The sequence below is a fragment of the Gavia stellata genome, chromosome 1 (assembly GCF_030936135.1).
Source record: "Gavia stellata isolate bGavSte3 chromosome 1, bGavSte3.hap2, whole genome shotgun sequence".
NCBI classification, from domain to species: Eukaryota; Metazoa; Chordata; class Aves; order Gaviiformes; family Gaviidae; genus Gavia; species Gavia stellata.
In genome coordinates this window covers 99598992-99618365 of record NC_082594.1, presented here as the reverse complement: position 1 = coordinate 99618365, position 19374 = coordinate 99598992, and the positions used below count along the sequence as shown (strand labels likewise).

Here is a 19374-nt window from a genome sequence, read left to right as displayed (position 1 = left end):
TTAACTAAATACCAAATAAAATAATTAGTTTGTGTATTCTCCTGACGATTTCATTAGTGTTAAATGCTTTACATTACAAACTAGTTAGTAGTGGTGATTTGAAATTTGGCTTGTGTAATCCTGCATCCTTTCACTTCTCTTTCTTCATTCCTCTCATGTTAGAACTTGAATGGCTGTCTCTTCAAACACAGCCTGGTCCAAAGAGTTCTTTCATAAGGCTGTTTCTCCTGTCAGCAACTGTCATACAAGCGCAGCCTTCCGCTTCAGTGGAGCTGTCCTTCCGCCTTGTTTTGGTAACTTCACCAAAAGATGGTTCATATAGCCTAAAGGAATTTTTGACTTTTGATTCGGCTGTGACACTGCAGTCCCGACCTGCATGTCTATGGTTGCAAAGACTGCCTTTCTTGGATTTTGTACCTGATGTAGGAAGCCCATGATGCAAATTCTCAGTGGCTTCTGAGAACAGGTATTCTTTTTTCCGCCTAATGAGTATTTTGTTTCTTGGACTGGGAGTTACGCATTTACTCCCTGCCTTCTCACTGTTATTTAGCGGTTCATCTGGCTTTTTTTCATCTTTTTCATGTTCTTCCACTGTATCTTCCTCTTTATTGTTCTCTTTTACACTGTCACTTAGAGGAGTTTGTTCAGTTTTCACCAGTTTTTTTCAGCTCCCGTTTAAGCAAATCTGTCTCTTTTTCTTCTTTTATAAATTCCAAGCAAGTGTATTCTTCCATCAGTAGTCTGCCCTCCCTTAAATACTCTAAAATGAAATATTGTGGGTTTCAGGAATGATCTTAAATTGCCTAGGAACATAAAGAGTCATGAAGCATTAATAAGAGCAAGTTTTACCTTCTTATTTCATTGCTTAAGTTGTTATTGATGGTATTTCAGTCTTGAGGGTTATGACAATGCTATTTACTAATAAATATAACAGGATGGGGCAGGATTTGAACAAGATCATTTTGCTGTTGGATCCAGGTAAATATCTTCATTTTTCATTATGTTTAATTTTATTAAATGAGTTAGCATGCAAATATAATCAGTAATGGCTAAATATAGGGCCAGAAAAGTCATGTACAATGCAGCAGAGAAACCACATGAGATCTAAACTCCAATTGTAATTTTCTTGCTTTTAAATGGAACTTGAATATATGTATGATTTTCTCTCCCTTAATTGACAACATAGTTGCGTGTTGCGTGGAGCAGAATATACTGCAACTCTTTAACCTATAAATGAGTTGGCTCCACTTTTTCATAGAAAAAGGTATATGTATACTGAACACCTACAGTAAATACATTTGTCTGATGCAGGGGACAAATTATAATAGGTTCTGTGCTTTGGAGAGACTCAGAGTACCTCCAAAATGAGATAAGAGTCCAAGCTTAAAGGAGAAGAATGAAGTTGCAATGATTAAAATAGCTAGATAAGACTTCAACAAGTAGGTCTAATATCAGCAGTGGGAGAAAGCTGGAAAAGAGTCTGGCAAACAGTGAGGAGAGAGATTCACAGGCAGAATCAGAAGACCTGTGTTTTCTGTCAATTTTAAAAGGGGATTTCAAAGACATGGTGACTTCAGTTATCTGGTGGGGTCTGGAAAGGCTGCAGGCTGAAAAGGTGGAGTACAAAATGCAGGAGTTAACGCATTCCAGATTACTAGCTCTGTTACTGGTCTAGTAAGTGACCTCAACAACCCGTTTCACCTCTGTAAATGTGTGATCTTCAGGTCGTGTAATGTCTCCTACCATTTGTGAAGTATTTAGCATGATGGCATTCAGGTCTTGGTTATTACTACAAGCCTCACTATAATGAAAATAACATTAGTATTTTTGGAAAGAAAAAATCAGATAAAGGAATAGATGCATTGGTTTCTTCTGTTCTATAGAATCTCTTCAAAATAAAGGTGTTTATAGATGAGTCCCTTGCATATAACCATTATATGAGAACACAGTCAATGGCTAAGATTTACATAAAATCTATTTATCATTGTAACAAGGAGACACTCCCAGCCCTTGAAGAAGTCCTTTTCCTTTCTCAGCAACAGATCCTGAGCCAGAAATATATGTTGACATCAGCTATGATGAATATTCACAACCAACAATTTGAGATCAGTATTTGCTTAGGGTGGAATTAAGAAACTACCAGCTGAAGTATACTTTTACAGATAAAGCACTGACTTTTTACCAATATGACCAGGAACTCCGTTTAGCAGTACAGCAGTATGAAGATGCCTTATACTGTGGAGCTGCTCTGCTGCTAGTGCAGCACTGCCAGCAGCTGGATTTCAGTGATGCTTAATATATTATTTTGTCAAACTCTAGTTCCTGTCAGTCAGGTGCCAGCTGATGGCTGTCAGACCCATGTAAATTACCAATACAATCAGTTCATTCAACTTTCGAAAAGATCAAATGAGTTTCTGAGAAAAATGTTAAAATATAGCTCTACATGTTCTATTAAAAGTTTCTGGCTTTGGTATTTTCTGGGTTGATTGCTTTTCTGTTCTACATTGGGCATCTGTGTATGCTTCATTTGCTTTAGCTTTTTGATTCTTATCTTTGGAAGACTTTTTCTCCTATAATTGGCAATTAAAGATAAAAATAACGGGGGAATACTTGTTTAGTAACTTTTAAAAGTAGTCAGTGCACTACTTATAAAAAGATTAGTAATTTCTATTACTATTATATTCTTATTTTGTATCACAATGTTTGTCCTACATATTTTCTGTAATGTAATTACATTCGTACAAAATCCATGTCCTAGAAAGTTAAGATGACTGATCAGGCTATTCAGGCATACTACTGAAACTTATGGAATAACATACAGCTTAGTTGAGAGTTTAGACAAGGGACTGGATCCAGACCCTTCATACCTTTGTTAGCTGAATTGGACCTTTTTCTTTTTCCTGAGTTTGGTACTGGGACAGCAGCAGTGATCTAAAACTCTGTTTATCTACTTGTACTGATCTGTTTATACTAAGACCTATTGAAAAAGGACAATTGTTAGTAATACAGTAGTTTCTGGAATTATATTGTTGGTATAAACAAAAGATATCTTTGATGACTGGTAATACTGGTTTGTGGCCTAGGATTTGAACATTTATTTGCTGCATGTCTTAATGCCCTTTAATAAAGAAATTCTTTGTTCTGCCTGATCTATAAATGCTGAAACTACCTGAATACCTACCTGGACTTTTGAGCATTTTCATCCATACATCATAAACACACTTAAGTTTTAGATCTACAAAGTCCTATTCGGATAGAACATGCGAAGTCAGACAAATGTGTCTATACCCTAGAGCCCATATGGGTTTAATTTGTGTGGCAACATTCTAATGTAAATTTAAGAGGTCTGGTGTGATGCCTCAGCTTTCAGGTTCCTAAATTTGGATCTTACAGAGTATAATAAACATGCTTGCTTTTATGGCTTCTGACTTGGTTACTCACCTTTCTCAAAGTTAAGCACTTATGTAAAAGCTTTATGGAACCAAACTCTTCAGAGGAAATGCTTAACACTGAAATATCTATGGTGTTTGAAGAGAGATTCCAAGGGAGTGATTGAATGAGAGAGACATTTAAAGCAATAGCTGAATGGAGATGGGATGGGATGGGACAGGAAGGTGAGTATATTGTTCTTTTATTCTATTTTTAGAATAATTTTGACATGAGTACAGTAGCTGAGAAAGTTGCTAGCACAGCAGCAAAAATATGATCTTACCTACATCAACATTTGACCTTATTCCCAGTTTTGATCTCAGAAATCAGAGGAAGACTATCCATAAAGATGGTGATTTTCCAATGTTTGCAGTTTGGTGGTAAAAAGGATGTTGATAACTAACTTGAGGATTACTCTTGAAGGAGTGGCCCTTATGATGCACAGGGAATTAGGTTTCCCTTTCTAAAGGGAACCAGCAAGTAGTTAGTTCAGCAACTTTTTCAGCAGAAATCCGCGGAGCATTCCTCAGATTCAGAACTAGGGGGAGCTGCACCTCTAGATGAGCTGATGTGACCTTCCCACAAATGAGCAAACTTTGCTCTCATGGAGAGCTTATGAAATTAATGGCTTCATTCAATAAATCAATTTTATTTATGTACATAGAGCTTTCTGATAACCTAAGCAAGCCTACCTTCAGCTATTTATCAGGAGTGTTAAAGAACACAGGCCCACATTTCTTTTTTTCTTTCCTGCTGGGTAAAAATTTTTGCAAATGCAGAATAGAAAATAACTACTCAAAGTAGCTCTTTCTAAGTCTGTTACAGGAAAATGCAAGTCAACAGTGAACAGAAAGCAATTGCCAGTATTCCAGTTCTAAGTTTCTAAATCATCTGTTTCCATTAACTGGCAGAGAATGAAACCTTTACTGGCCAAGAATACCAAAAGATCAGACAACTTTGCTTGGTACCTTTTCATTACAAAACATCAGGTTTCTGTCCAACTAAGCTCCCTCACCTTGCTTAAAGAAAAGAAGAACTTAAATAGTAAATAGTGATTTAAGTAAGTACTGTAATTTAAATAACAATATTGTACAGGTCCATATGTGAGTAAAGTTTAAAAAAACACAGCTGGTTATGTGACATAACTAAAATTGGAATTCAGAGCTTCATAAAAAAATGGGTCTGACTTGGAATGAGAAGTAGCAATTTGTGTTTCTGAATTTTACAGCTTGAATTACCAACCTTTTCTCTGTAGTTCACTTGTAGTTAAGGTAGAGTAATGGATTTGCAAAGGCAACAAAGAGGAAAGAAACAAGCAACTGACTATGATTAAGACTTTGTACTGATACCGTAATTTGAAGAATTCTGTGGGCATATGTAATATTTCCAGCAGGTATGTTTGCTACCATGTAAATTTTAAATGCTCTTCTGTACCCAGATGAAGAAAGTTCCAATTCCTCCTTCAGTTTAGGAGCAGGAATATCTGACCAGTATTTTAAAGAGGTGCTTAACGCAGGAAAATCAATGTTCAGATCATTATCCAAAACTAAGGGTGTAAGTTTGTTGTGCAGAAAGCTCTCCTTTAGGATATTGACAGAATGTTTATGATCCTCAGTAGGAGGCAAAATATTACTTTCCATGTGGGGAAAGTACTTGAAATCTGTTTATCAGTTTCTGTATAAAACATATTTATTAGTAAATTCTAGATACTACATCTAAAGCATATGACAATTAGAAATTTGTAAGTCCTTCTAGAAAACTATCTTCTTCACCATTTTTGTCCCTGATGAATATAGTGAGCACATGGGCAACATAACAGTTCTTGGATTGTACCATTTGTAATTGTTTTTAGCTGTTGCTCCCTCAGTTCAAGGGGTGGGATCCACTTGTCTGAACACAGGCGCCTCACGCTATTTGAGGTGCCCTCAAGTATTCAAGGTATCCACGTAAGGCTGTCCGATATGACACAGGACCAATGGAACACCCATGTCCTTCTGCAACAACAACTACAGGGCCAGGCAGAATGTGGTAGGACATCTCAAATGACACTGGATGCCTATAATTAGGCAGTTGAATCCCACACAAGGTAGCTGCTCTTGGAATGTTTGATAGACAAGATTGCATATAATAGATATTTCTCTCCAATACCTGCCTGAGCATCCACATGAAAGAAATACTCTTTACTAAAGAACTCTTTCTTCCTTGCTAGAATTAACTTTCTGTTGTTCTCTTCTATCATTCTACTATATTATTCTAAATAACATCAATTCTGTGGATAGAATTTATTGAGAGGATATACAATAACCAAGTTATTATGATCTCTGGTTGCCCATTTAAATTTACTTATGCTAAAAACCAAAGGACTACTAAGGATAAACATTCTTTTCTCTCAGGTAAGCTAACAGTATGACCATCAGACTGGCCTTTCAACTTCCTAACCTTGTATTAGGAAACTCCTCCTCTCCTTTCACCCTAACAAAATGCAAGTTGCAGGAGCTTCAGTAATGGACATTGGAGCATCTCTGCTATTCGTAAGTTACAGGGTTTAAGGATTTTAAAGATGAGAAAACAGCTTTTAAAGACCCAATTAAATTCATTATTTTTGCTCATACAAAAGCACTTTGAAAGTCTGTACTAGAACTAGGAACTTGCTACAGAAGGGTTGTTTGTGAGGTGCTATGAGTTAGTGAGCCATGTCGTGGGAATTCTAGGTCTAGGGTGGACACTTCTCCAGGCCAAGTCAAAGGGAACAGCCTGAACAAAAATTAGTCTGCAAAAGCTTTGTGGACTGATAGCTTCACCTAGTTAAAAAACAAATAGGCAAACAGCTCTTGATGCAAATAGACAAAATAGCAGCACTACTTCAGTGTCACTCTTAGTATACTAAAACCATGTATGCTAAACGCTATGATGAAAATTGGGTTAAATATTAAAAATGGGTCACGTATTTGTATTCATAAAATAAATGAGCAAAAACCCAAGCACTTCTCTTTAAATGACATATGACAGAATATTTTTAGCCCATACAAAAGTACTATATTGGCTTTTATTTTGGAATATACATCCCAGTTACAAAACAATGTAAGTTTCACGTAACTAAACAAAAAAGGAAAATTAATATACACATACTTTTTTCATGAGGTACTGAATCTCTTTTGTCTTTTGGGTTTTTAGGCATCTGATTTGCATAGATATTTTTTACATAAAGCTGCCGATCCTTTTCCTAAGAAGAAATAGACACTATTAAACTTCTAATACGCATTAAGAATTACTTTTTACCAACTTAATTTTCCCATGTTGGGAGAAAACTGTCAGTGATTTTGCTTTGTGCCAGGCCATGTGGTGACTTTGTCATTTACATAAATAGGAATCTGTCATTTTCTTTCATAAGCCAAATCAAAATTCTCCCTCTTTAAGGCTAAGAACGCATCTGTACACCTACAGATCTTTTCCATAATACAATATTCAGAAGATTAAGTCTTCTCTAATGATTTTTTCATGTGTTGTTCTGAGTTATTTTTTTCAGACCAAGCAATTTTTCATTTTACTTCCTTTTTTTAAAGTTTATTTACTCAGTGCCCTTGGTTACAATGTGCTCAGTTCTGTTTTACAACCTATCGCTTGGGAGATTACATAAACTTCAGAGGCACACTTTTAAAATCTATTTAGCAAGAGTCCTCTTTCCTTACTGAAATCTACCTTAAACACAGAAGAGAGATTTCAATAACACTCTCACCGTATCAGTTTTTAGTGTGAAAAATAGAAGCTGCATTTACTTTGGAGATACAGGTTGTCCTGAAAGCACGTCTGAATACCTTGAATGGTCTGAATAAGCCAGGTGCCCAAAACTATGAATGTGTAAGAATAAACTCTGTTCTGGCACAGAAATAAGGTTAATAAGCATATCTGGTCTTCTTTGTGGTAAAACAATAGAAGGTTTTGTGAACCTAAATATAACATTAAGAGAACTGGACATACATAGAAAACTGTGTGGAAAGCACATGAAATAAATAGGAATATTTTAGAGAAGCGTTAAGGTGGGAACTGTACTTTAGAATAATTTGCATTTTGGAACAGTTTTACATTAGTATTCCTGGGACTATAATTATTCCTGTCTCCCAGATCTGCACATACAGGAGGAGATCAGACTCTGACAGGGCACTCCTGGAGCACTGCAAGTGCTGTTCGGGGGACTTTGGTACGGGGCCCGGGAAAAGCACTGTACTTTTTTGCTTTCCCAACAGCACACCAGGCTTTTGCAGCTGGGCAGCCTGGCTGCTGCCAAATATCAGAAGGAAAGTTTCTGCACCTCATATGTAGGTAAGAGGGACAAACAGTGCCCAGTACAGAAATGCAAATCTCCATGAATCCTCAGGAGTTGCCTGTTCTGCCCTTCATAATGTCTGGGGAAACTCCTCGTAACAGCATCTTTCACAGACATTTGATTCCATTTAGAAAGAGAAAGCTCCTTAGCAGGATCAACAGATGGATCAGTCACTTTACATTAGAAATAAAAAAAGTATATTTTAACTGTGTAACAAACACAGTTTAAATTATTAAAAAGCCACAAGGGTTTTCATGTTTTCTGGAATATGTACTGTTTTTCTTGTTTACAACTCATACCATTCATGGCAGTTTTGTTTCTATTTCTACTTAGTGCCATTTTTAGGTTTTCCTGTATGTTTGGTTTACAAGCATTACAGTAAGTGTTGAACTGGACATATTTGTCCCAAAAATATTTGTCTAATAACTAAGCTGGAATTTAAACAAACTATTGAAATATTTACGTAAGACTTTTTGTTAAACTCTAGTTTTGCAGATTGTAATATTTGGCTCATTTTGATTTGAAAGTGTTTCTGTAAGGGAGCTCATTTAAAGTTAGTAGATTAATATATTGACCTAGATCTATCAAAATGGTAACAAGTTGGTGTGGATAATTTGTTCAAATTGTGATGCATTAATCTCTGTTCTGATTAGTTCTAGAACTACTTTGAACTTTTGACAAATAGACCCTACAATAATGTCACCATTTGATATTTTGACTTCTTTTGGTAGACTATAGACTCAACTAGGAAACAAAAATTCTATTAGTAAATAATATAAAAGCGGCAAAAGGAATAGGTAACATTAAATACTTGAATTTTCTTGTAGGAACAGAAACCTGTTTAAAATCTTGAATACCTTAATTTTTTGGTGAAGAGAGTTAATTTATATTTGCAAGTTCTTCATAATTATCCTAGCTTCCACAGCTTTTTTGTTCTCATTTGCCAGCTGACGACTAAAGGTGCTAGTGTTCACCTTCAGCTGCTTTTCTAGGCTCTTAAAAAAATGATGTATTTTACCATATGGATGTACTCAGTATGACTGTTGAAAAAATTCAGTTTTTACCAGACTTAAAAAATAAGCATGCTAATATAATGAAAGCTAAGCTGATATTAATTATATGCTATTGTAAACAATGCATGAAATTATGATGAAGTATCCGAAAAATTACTTTAAAAATGAGCAAAAACTGGCTTAAAACCTAATTTTACTAAACAAAGTTTATTTGGCATTCAAAAATAAAAAATAAGGCTGTACATTACCTTTGTGATGGATTAATGAATACAATCATTTTTAAGAAATGTTAAGACAACATTTCTGTTCACACTGAGATCTATTAACTGCGGCAGCATAAGGAGGCTTAGTGTAAATGAAAACTAGGTAATTTATTGAGTACTTGGTCAAGTAGTTTATCATCAGAACCCAGTGCCATGCACTGAAATTATAGTGACTAAAACTGTAAGGTGGACACCCAACCCTGCATGCTTTTTATAGCTTCTCACTAGGACTTCTGTAAATAGAAAGTTTTCAAAAGAGAGACTGAATTCAGTTGTTTATGTTTTCATTTTCATTCATATAATAAATGTACTTCAGACCTAGCTGTTCAGATGGTGAAATGACTCTAATATTACCTGGCTCTTTATTTAATTCTATGCATAATATACCCCATAGGAAATAGAAATTAGTTCCTGGAGGACAATGGAAATTCCGCTTTTCCAGTTTTGCATTAAAAACTGTATTCCTGTCTTTTTGTGAAAGGTTCAATAAGAGTAAAGAAGCATGAGATCTTAAAAGGAGCTGAATTATCTCCTCTTAAACTCCCACCAGGCTTTTGCTATTTTTTGCATAATTTTACTATTTATTATTTACTATTATTTGCATAATAAACCAGCAGTAGAACCAACCCTAAAATCTAGGACACCTGACTACTGCTTAATTCAGCAGCTGCCCTACAGCCGACTACAGTGAGTGACAGTAACTAGTGAATAGGAGATGTAGGTATGTCCGTACTGCCCACCAGCACCACGTAAAAATAACAGTGCTAGTTCCAGATAAGCCAACTTTAGTTGTTCAAGGAAGTAGATCAGCAGCAGCCTGGTGGTCTCCATGTATGACTAATCCTGTGCTTTGCCAGGGTAAATTAGGGTCTGTGCTATTGTGGTGAGATGGCCCAAGCAAGCCTGGATACCCCATGCTGCTGGCAGAGAGCAGAGTAGACACTCTGCTGAAGATTGCTCTCCAGCTATATGCTACGCTTCTGACCTAACAGGAATATGACTTAATTTCTAAAAGCTCTTTATTGCCAAACTTAATCTACTCATACATCCCTGCCAGATTTTAAAATACTGGAAGGGGGTACTACTGCCATTTTTAGTACCTTACACTCAGGACAGCACTGGATTAGAAAGAATGTTCAATGTTCAGGATTGTATCAGAATCATTAACGTGACAAGAAGCAGCTAAAAACTTTCCACTATTCTTGCACAGAAACCTCTCCTATTATTATTCCACAAATACAACGCACATATTTGTGGAGGAATGGCTTAGTAACAAGGGACACGATCTGATTCCCATGAGCAACCCAGTCTCTGATGAGGGGGAAGGCTCAGAGGAAACCGTTAACTGTCCTTGAAAGCCTGTTGTGATAAGAGACAGTGGAATGGTAAACAAGAAGAAGGAGCTACATCCACGAAGAGGAGAAGTGCTCTTGTGCGTGCACAAGAGCACTGTACCAATCCCACTCACCACCTTGGCGCGTGAACAGAGGCTGTAAGCCAATTATACAACTGTTGCGGACGCGTGTTCTTGGCATCTGTCTACATATACTCTGTAAGCTTGAATAAAGGGGAGAACGACTATACTCATATTGAGATTCCATCGTTACTCTGAGTCCATCTCCCACTCCAACACATATTACCTGTATTCTCTTTTCATTCACTTCCATTTTTTCTGTAAGGACTCATAATAAGTGATCAAGTTCCTCTCTCTCTGCAAGAGCTTTGTCTTCTGAAAGCATATGCAAGGTCTGCAAAGCATCTTTGGCTTTTAGCAGCTCTGCTTCAACTTTTCTGAGCTTCCTGGATGTATTTCTCTCATCCTCCTGAGACATCCTCAGGAGTTTCCTGAAAGATCTCACATCATTATAATGAATTGCTAAAAGATCCAGCAAGTTACTTTCTGGATTTTCATATCTACCTATTGCTTTCAAGTGTCGACACTGTGATTTTCTAAGCCTGATGCTTCTAATTTGTGTTGTAAATCAAATATTTCATTCTTCAGCTCTTTAATTTTGTGAAGGCTTGCTGATGATATTCGCTGAGCCACTGCATTTTTTTTCTGGGAAATCGTACTACTCTGCAGGCTTAAAAATGAAGAATTCTGATGTGGTACCTTCTCAGCTGGCAATTTTTTTCCTCCTGCATTCAGACCAAAGTAAGCTGGCATTGATATATCACAATCATTTGTGACAGCAAAATCACTGTATGCCTTTACTGCTCACATAAGCTCGTATACTGCTCATCCAAGCCACTTAACTGCAGTACATTTGACAAAATGCCCAAGATCTATACTAAGACTCCAATATGCAAGTATTTCATGGACAAATCCATCAAAGATTTTATATCCCTGTGTGTGCATTTGTGTGGCTGCATTGGGCCATAGCTAACTAGGTCTATAGGAGGTCAAGGTTCCCTCCTTTCATTCTCTGAAGCCATTTTCATTTGAAACAGCCATCATGCTCACTTTCCATCAGTAAGGGTAAATATACAGGTGGTGCCTTCTGAGGCAAACAGCAGTGATAATCTGGGAATAGCTTAGCAAAGCATCTTTATGTTAATACATTACTCCAGTATCAATGCAAATATATTTTCTCTCTGTAAAGCATGCAGTTCACTAATGCAGGCATGATCTAGGGACTGATGAACCAAATTCAAGCCATCGAGAAAGATTCCCAAGAAGGAGGACCTACACCTTGAATAGGAGTGATAGAAAAAAAGCAATTTAGTAATCTACAGGTCTGCAAGAACTCAAAAATCAAGGTGATCACAATAGCATGTGGTTAAATTTCTCTGCAGCTAGGATTTCTAACCAGCTTTCTAGAATTTTAAAGTCAGCTTTGAATTGAACTACATTTTTAAACCTTACATGCTTGTTAGTATAGAACAGTGATGCAGTTGTGTACACTGTTTCTACATAGCAATTGAAAAAAATCTTTATGGGCTAACATTCTAAGTGTATTACTGCCATTTGGCTTTCTTTATGGCCAGCATTCTGAGTCAATTACTCTCATTTTTCTTTCCTGGAATTAGAATTTGAAAATAGTCAAGACTGTAAATCTGTTTCCCTTTTTCAGGCATATATTCAGTTTCACTATAGCTCTCAAGCCATTTCAGGTAGTAGTTTGCTAGAAGGTTGTTATAATAACTTATAGATCACATAACATTTTATGGATAAAATAGGCAAGGTCCTAACCTAAACACCAGAGGAAAGGGACAGATCTTTTCAAGCACTTCTGTTGAATCCAACGGGTGTTCTGCACACAAACTCCTTACAGGAGCAGGCCCCAAACAGAACACGCTGTTGCAGATGGGAAGCAACATCAAATCAGCAGTAGGAAAAGTAAAGCAGGACACTGCGTAGGGCACCACCATGCCATAGCCTAAGCCAGAAGCCAGAACAGTGGAATGCTATGGAAAGAGTGTTTTCTAGGAAGACAGAGATGTGTGGGGCAGTGGCTTCAGCGGGGAAAGGGCTCTTCCCTGTAGCAGCAGCAGCAGCACCTATTGCTCTCTCCCCCCTTCCCTGCTGGCAGCAGCCACACCAGCCTTCCTGTTCTCCACAGCTTCAGCCCAGCTCTGCTCCTCCCCTTCCCACGGCAGGGCCTGGGGTCGGGCCTGGGCCTGACACCCATGTGCCTAGCATGCGAGGTAGCAAGTTCGAGGAAAGTGTGAGGAGGGTCGGCTATACAATTCTGTCTGGCCTTTGCTCTTATTCCTGAAATACCTGATCCACTCCACTCTTTCAGGATACAAACTGGATGGTCTTTGTTCTGATGGCCCTGCTGATAGAGGAGAGAAAGTGGGGGCAAGCTGGTGGGACCTTGCTCCTCGCTCCCTCGGAGCCACCCAGGGAGAACAGACTATCAAATTCAATGTGATAGCAAAAGGAAAGGATAGAAAAAAATCTGAGATTAGGAATCAAAAGGAGAGAGACTGTGATTTGGGCAGGGCAGTTAAATTTTTTTACAAATGCTTTAAATGGATTAAGAAGTACTATCATGGTTCCAGTAAACAAAGAAGAAATTACAGCCATCAGTTCAGGTCAGACACATTCAAGACCTTCTGCAGTGAGAAAAATTAAAAGATGCTGTGAAAAAACTTACCAGAGGTAAAGAACAAAGCAAATGGAAGGTACACAAGCATCACACCTGCATGTTCTCTGTAATAAGATTCCACTGCAGGAAGACCACAATATGACCACAAAGGTCGTCGCACAAATATTTGCACAATGAAAACAACCATTACATTACTATTTTCTTTTGCCAGAATGGAATGAGAGGATGTAAAAGAAATGGGAAAATACCTTCCTACAAAAGCTGGCAAAAATACTGTAAAATCTATACATGTCTATACAAGGTGAAAATGTAGGTTATAATTGTGTTCCTGGGAAACTGATCATTTCAAGTAGCCATGAACAAGCAAAAATAACCTTAAAATATCCAACACAGCTAGTAGCCAATAATGATTCTTCTGCTGAACAGATTTTTAAAATGTGGTTATTCTTCCTGGTCTGCTAGCTTCATGCCAGTATGACTTCTTGACAGCAACATGTAACTTATATAATAGAAGAGATAATCAGTGGTTCCTCTCTCTTTTTTTTTTGGTTGATTTGCATCTTTTAGATCTGGTAGATCTAGATGAAATTTTGAAGTTCAGCAGGACAGGAATCATTGGGTTTACATTTATTTTTTGACATGGCATGGCGGGATTTAAGAAAGTATGGGTCTAGATATGACAACATGCAGACATGCAAAGATTCTTCACTGTTAACATTTACGTAACGGGAATATATTTGTGCTATATGGTCATTCCATTGAAGCACAAACTTAATTTTACATGATACACCATGACTAAGCTGGCCAAAACATCGCTTTTTTGTCCAAACTGACACTTTTGTGCAGACATACAGTTTTTGAGTAACTTTCCTCAGGAAAGGCTTTTTCAGACTCATCATGTGATGCATGGTCAAAACCAGAACTTGCAGTATATGTGGGAGAGCCATTTTCAAGTCCTCAGATTGAAACTGAGGAATAAGGATTGCAAAGGTGCTCCCACATCTCAGATGATGATCCTGCCTCTTGGATTGCCGAGTATTGTGGGATAACACAATAGGGAATCTCTCTGTCTTCCCTCCCCTTCCTTGTGTTTGAATTATTTATTATTTTTATTCACTGAAAAACTGTTTCCTCCATCTTCCTAATTACAGAAAAAATGCCAAAGAAAGGGAACAGCTGTATTTCTCAAGAGACTCTCATTTTACTACTACCAGAAAACAGAGTACCTTTTTTATTATCCTGGAGAAAGATACACTGTCCTTTTTTCTTCTTTTCCTTTTCCTTTTTTTTTCCTTTTCCTGTGTTTTCTTCTCTTCAGTTCCTGATACTTCAAAACCTTTGCTGCTTCTAGCTGTTTCAGAGCAAGTCACTGGCAAAGCCCTCAGAATAGTTAGAGTGAGATTCTTCATTTCTGTATTCTCTACTGCATCGCCTACAATCATTACCTCTGCTACAGCTGCTGCTTCTGATACTTCTGTGCTTTGGGGAATCTTTAGTATCCCTGCTTTTTGTGCCACGTTCTGACTTATTATCTTCTGTCACTAAAATATGGAGGAAACAATCATCTCAGTTCACCATTGTGTTATGTCAGAAGACTTAAAAGTTGACCTCCATATCCTATCAGGATTCAGAATTTTACTGAGTTGTTTACAGTTAACATAAACAATAATAAACAGTATTCAACTATATTAAACGATGCTAAAAAATACTAAGTTACCTTTAAAAAAAATCCAGTCATTACTCTTTAACCCATTAAAATAATTGTGTGGTCTGTAGTAAGTGGGTAAGTTTGTTTCCAGAATGAACTGCAATATGAAACATACTAGTTTTTATCTCAGAATTTACTATGATACTGACATGTGTTTTCTAAAGATTTACAAGGTACTACCATTTAAAGTTAAATAGATACCATAGTTTGTTTCCTGTAATGTATACATTTTCTCCACTGTTAATGTAAATTAAAATAAGTGTAATTGTATTTATGCTCAATACCTACAAAGTGCTTCACAATATTAAAAAAATAATTGTTCAAGTCTCTAGAAACTGGATATTTCTAATTGTGTTTTAGTAGTATTTTTAGCTTTCCATTCATGTCATAAAAATACCATTTTTTCATATTTTGCAATAATTAGATCACAGATCAGATCACAAAATTAACTTATGCGTTAAAATAGAAAAAAAAAATCTTAGCTGCCATATAAACATTATAGGCAGAGGACACAGCAGCACCTAAAGCTGCACAACAGAGTATCTGATTTAGAGACTGAAATAAAGGTTTTTTAAACTTTTGAGTTGCTGTTTATTTTATGTATTTATTTTTTAATCAGAATTGTTTGTAAAAACAAAAAAGCTTGCTAAATAAAACCTCACAATGTAATAAAAGCATCTCTGCACAATTTCAGAAGAAACGTTAGGGAAAATTTCAGTATTTTTTTAATGAAAACAAATTCTTCACAGCCTAACTGTATTTAACACATTTGTTTGCTTTTCAAAATGCTGTAAGACGCTTATCTCCATGTCTACACACCCATATAGCTCGGAAAATATCAGCTGTAATGCACTGTTGTCAGAAATGTGGTTCTCTGATGAGATGATGATCTCACTTTGTTTGATCGGGTTCTAAGTAATGTTGCTGCTTCCTCTGGAATTGTCTTTTCTCAATAGTCTAATTTTCAAACCAAATGAACTCTCCTAATTGTTTAGTTTTTTAAAAAACATATATTCAGCATAAAATACAGAATGCTGACTAATTTTGTATGTCTTTGTGAATATCTGTTACACCTCAATATTTTTGCCTACTGACGCTACCGGAGAGTAGAACAGATTACTTCATACTCTTGGCAGCATTATTTAAACGCTGTGGTTCTGGTAAAAATTATTTCTTGGGATACAGTTCAATCTGTTTCATTTTCTTAATATCACGTGAAGACTACCCAGACCATAGTTTTATAGATGCAGAACTCTACCCACTAGTAGAATAAGTTGTGTATTTGGAGGGGTTCTAAAAGGGGCATAGCAATTATGTAAAAGAAATTGGGGGGGGGGGGGGGGTAAAATGATATTTTAGTTCAGATGGACTTTAACAAGTAGCCTAAGCTAAAAAAATGAGAAGAAATTTTTATAACATTTTAACTACTTTGTTGGCATTTTTGCTTTTTGGTGGCATTTTATTTTAAATTAAATTAGATTTCTTAAAGGGGAGAGGGGAATCATGTAACTTGCAAAGAAAATTAGAAAGTGTAATTTAGGATTGCACAAAATGTTCTAGGCTGAATAAAACCAGTTTCATTACTCTTCATTCCCTTACATGAACAACTCTTCTTTATGGAAGACTGAGGAGTGCCCAGGGTCCTACTAAATTTGAGCCAATGCAATAACCTGTAAGAGATGGGAACTTATATTTTAAGATGAGGATTAGGCAAAGGGCAGCTTGGTACATAAATTTGTATTTCTGTTTGATTTGGCACTGTCAATGCTTTCTGGCCAAATTGTGTTTAAATCAAATTAGCTTAAATTAAACTTAAAACTACTGCTTTAATTTGCTTTGATGAGAAGCGTGGGCTTAACCTCACCATCCAGCTTTGAGAGCAGATGTAGAGAAGTAAGTAAAATGGAAAAGAAGAAGAAAAGACAAAAAACCAAAAGGTGAAGGATAAAAAACAGAGAAATTAAATTAAAGCTATTACTACAGAAATGAAGAAAAAAAAGCAGTAGCTGAAGGGGGACTGAAATGGACAAACACTAGGAGAAGTATGTTGAAGGAAGAATCACAGGGGTTGGAAGGGACCTCTGGAGATCATCTAGTCCAACCCCCCCACCAGAGCAGGTTCACCTAGAGCAGATTGCACAGGAATGTGTCCAGGTGAATTTTGAGTATCTCCAGAGAAGGAGACTCCACCACCTCTCTGGGCAGCTTGTTCCAGTGCTCTAACAACCTCAAAGTAAAGAAGTCCCTCCTGATGTTTAGATGGAACTTCCTATGATCAAGTTTGTGCCCATTACCTCTTGTCCTGTCACTGGAACCACTGAAAAAAGACTGACCCCATCCTCCTGGCACCCACCCCTTAAGTATTTATAAGCATTAACAACATCCCCCCTCAGTCTTCTTCTGACTAAAAAGATGCAAGTCCCTCAGCCTTTCCTCGTAAGAAAGATGTTCCAGTCCCCTAATCATCTTTGAAGACATGTAGGAACAAAAATAATTAGGGCCAATCTATCTGTTCAAAGATGAAAATGCCATTTAAAGCATCCAGAAACTGCAAAACTGTCACAGGGAAGAATTAATTGTAGTCTGTGTGCAAAAACAGAGTAAGCAAATGAAGCGGGAGTCCTGGTGGGAGAACACTGTCTGACTTCCCAGACCAGCATGGTGAAGCAGTCCCTCAGCCTCACAGCCTCACCCTGAGCCCCAGGGGAACCAAGCCAGGCGCCAGGGCCCACCTGCTCACCAGGAAGGGTGAGGGTGTATCCAAGGCCCTCAGACCTGCCCCCAGGCTCCCCCAAGAGCCCCAAACAGCTCCGTGGTGTGGTCCACGCAAGGCAGAGCTCCCCCACCACCCTCACAAGTGCAAGGTTTCCCAGGGTGCTGGTGGGGTCCAACCAGCACACCGCTCTCCCCAACCGCCTCAGAGGCCTTGAAGCCCTGCAGCACTCCGCCCCCCCCCCCCCCCCGCCCCGCCCTGATGCCCCGGCAGCACCTCCCCGCCCCAACAGCCAACTCAGCACCTCAACACCCATCCCCAGGCCCTGATAGCCACTTCGACACCCTGGCACTCAGACCCACGCCCTGCCACCCAGCCTGACACCGCCCTGCTCTGCTCTCCCTCTCCAGAGTGGGAGAGCATCCCCCGCCACAGAGCATCCCCAGGCAGGGGATCCCACCTTCCCCTCTGCCCTCTCAAGAAACCTTCTCCATCCCTCCCCCGGCCCCACTGCCCACCCCGGCCTTCCCCATCCCCTCCCGGGGCCTCCCGAACGTCTCCCCCGCCACCGCCACGGCCCCCGCCGCCATTACCGGCCGCCTCGGCCGACAGGCGCGTCGCCGTTGCCATGGGGACAGGCGGCGGCCGCGGGGCACCCTGGGAGCTGTAGTCGCACCCGGCGCGGCGGCCTCGCCCGCCCGCACCGCCCCCCTCGCCCCGCACTCTGCAGAGATGTCTGAGTACATATTTCCACCCTCTTATTTCTGTACCCCACCGGAGTCTTAGTGGGAATTTGACAATGTGGTGTAGCAGGCAGCGGGTCCCTCTGCGCCACGAGCTATTGGGCCGTGGAGCCTCATGGTGGCGGTGGGAGCATCTCGCCCCCGGGGGTGGGGTGGGGTGTGGTGCTCACCCTGAGGGCGCACAGGCCAAACCCCAAAGGCGCCAAACTCACGGTTTGGTTTACCCAAAACGTTTTTATGCCAAAAAAGGGGGGAAATCCCACAGGAACGAAAGCAGGCGGAGCTATGTTTTTCTTCAAGGCTGGACGCAATGGGAATTGTGCCCTAAAGTCCTCGGCTGCCAAGCCCTAGGTGGGCCGAAGCTTTGGGCCGCATCCTGGTTTTCCCCTGTGTAGTTCAGTGGGCATTTCAGGTGTGAAGCAGAACAGGAGAGAGCATTAATTGGCAATTTTGTCCCAGTCCTGACCGTGGATGTTTGATGGTGCAAATGATACCAAAGACTTAAACAATTTAGTTAGCATACAAAGGACAGACCCCTTTGTGCAAACTTTGTACAGGTAAGTTAAGAAGGTATTGCATCAGATGAACTGAAATATGCATTAGTTTTCCTGAAAATGGGCTGGGTGTGATGTCTGGTTGTTTTGGGTTGTGTTGACATTGTTTACCTTGAGATAAACAGCGTACTGAGATATAACACCCTGGAGGAGCTTCTGGATCTCCTGATAGCAGCTGGGTATACAACTTTGAGATTTGGTGTTGTTTACGTACCAAATAACAAAGTCAGTGCAATGCCCCAAATGGGTGTCCTAAGGCTGACCTACCTCATTATAATGTGAAAACCACATCTCCTAGCTAGAAAAAGCCCCCAACCCCAATAAGCCCCCCACTCTCTGGGCATGCATAGTGAATTAAAAGAGAACTGTATCTTTAAGATGAAGTAAGAAAGGTAGTAACCAATAGTTAGTTAAGGGGTTGGACCAGTAGGCGTAACTAACTTTGTTAACTGTTTAAATACTTGTCATGTCAACTGGGTGTGCATGCTAGGAGGAAAAATTCCTCATGCACCCAGTGCTGCAAATCTATGTTGGCTTTCTAAACTATCATTTGGTTTAGAGAGGTTATGATT

General features: G+C 38.9%; 1 protein-coding gene across 1 annotated transcript; it reads right to left on the bottom strand.

Annotated features, from left to right (window-relative positions):
• Positions 1 to 130: 130 nt before the first annotated feature.
• On the bottom strand, positions 131 to 18135 carry LCA5L (lebercilin LCA5 like). The gene is given in 11 exon segments (XM_059818610.1): positions 131 to 673; positions 675 to 760; positions 1358 to 1420; positions 2444 to 2570; positions 2868 to 2977; positions 6559 to 6652; positions 8611 to 8748; positions 10670 to 10971; positions 10974 to 11189; positions 14340 to 14585; positions 18024 to 18135. Coding segments are annotated over 11 exon segments (2037 nt in total).
• Positions 18136 to 19374: the final 1239 nt, after the last annotated feature.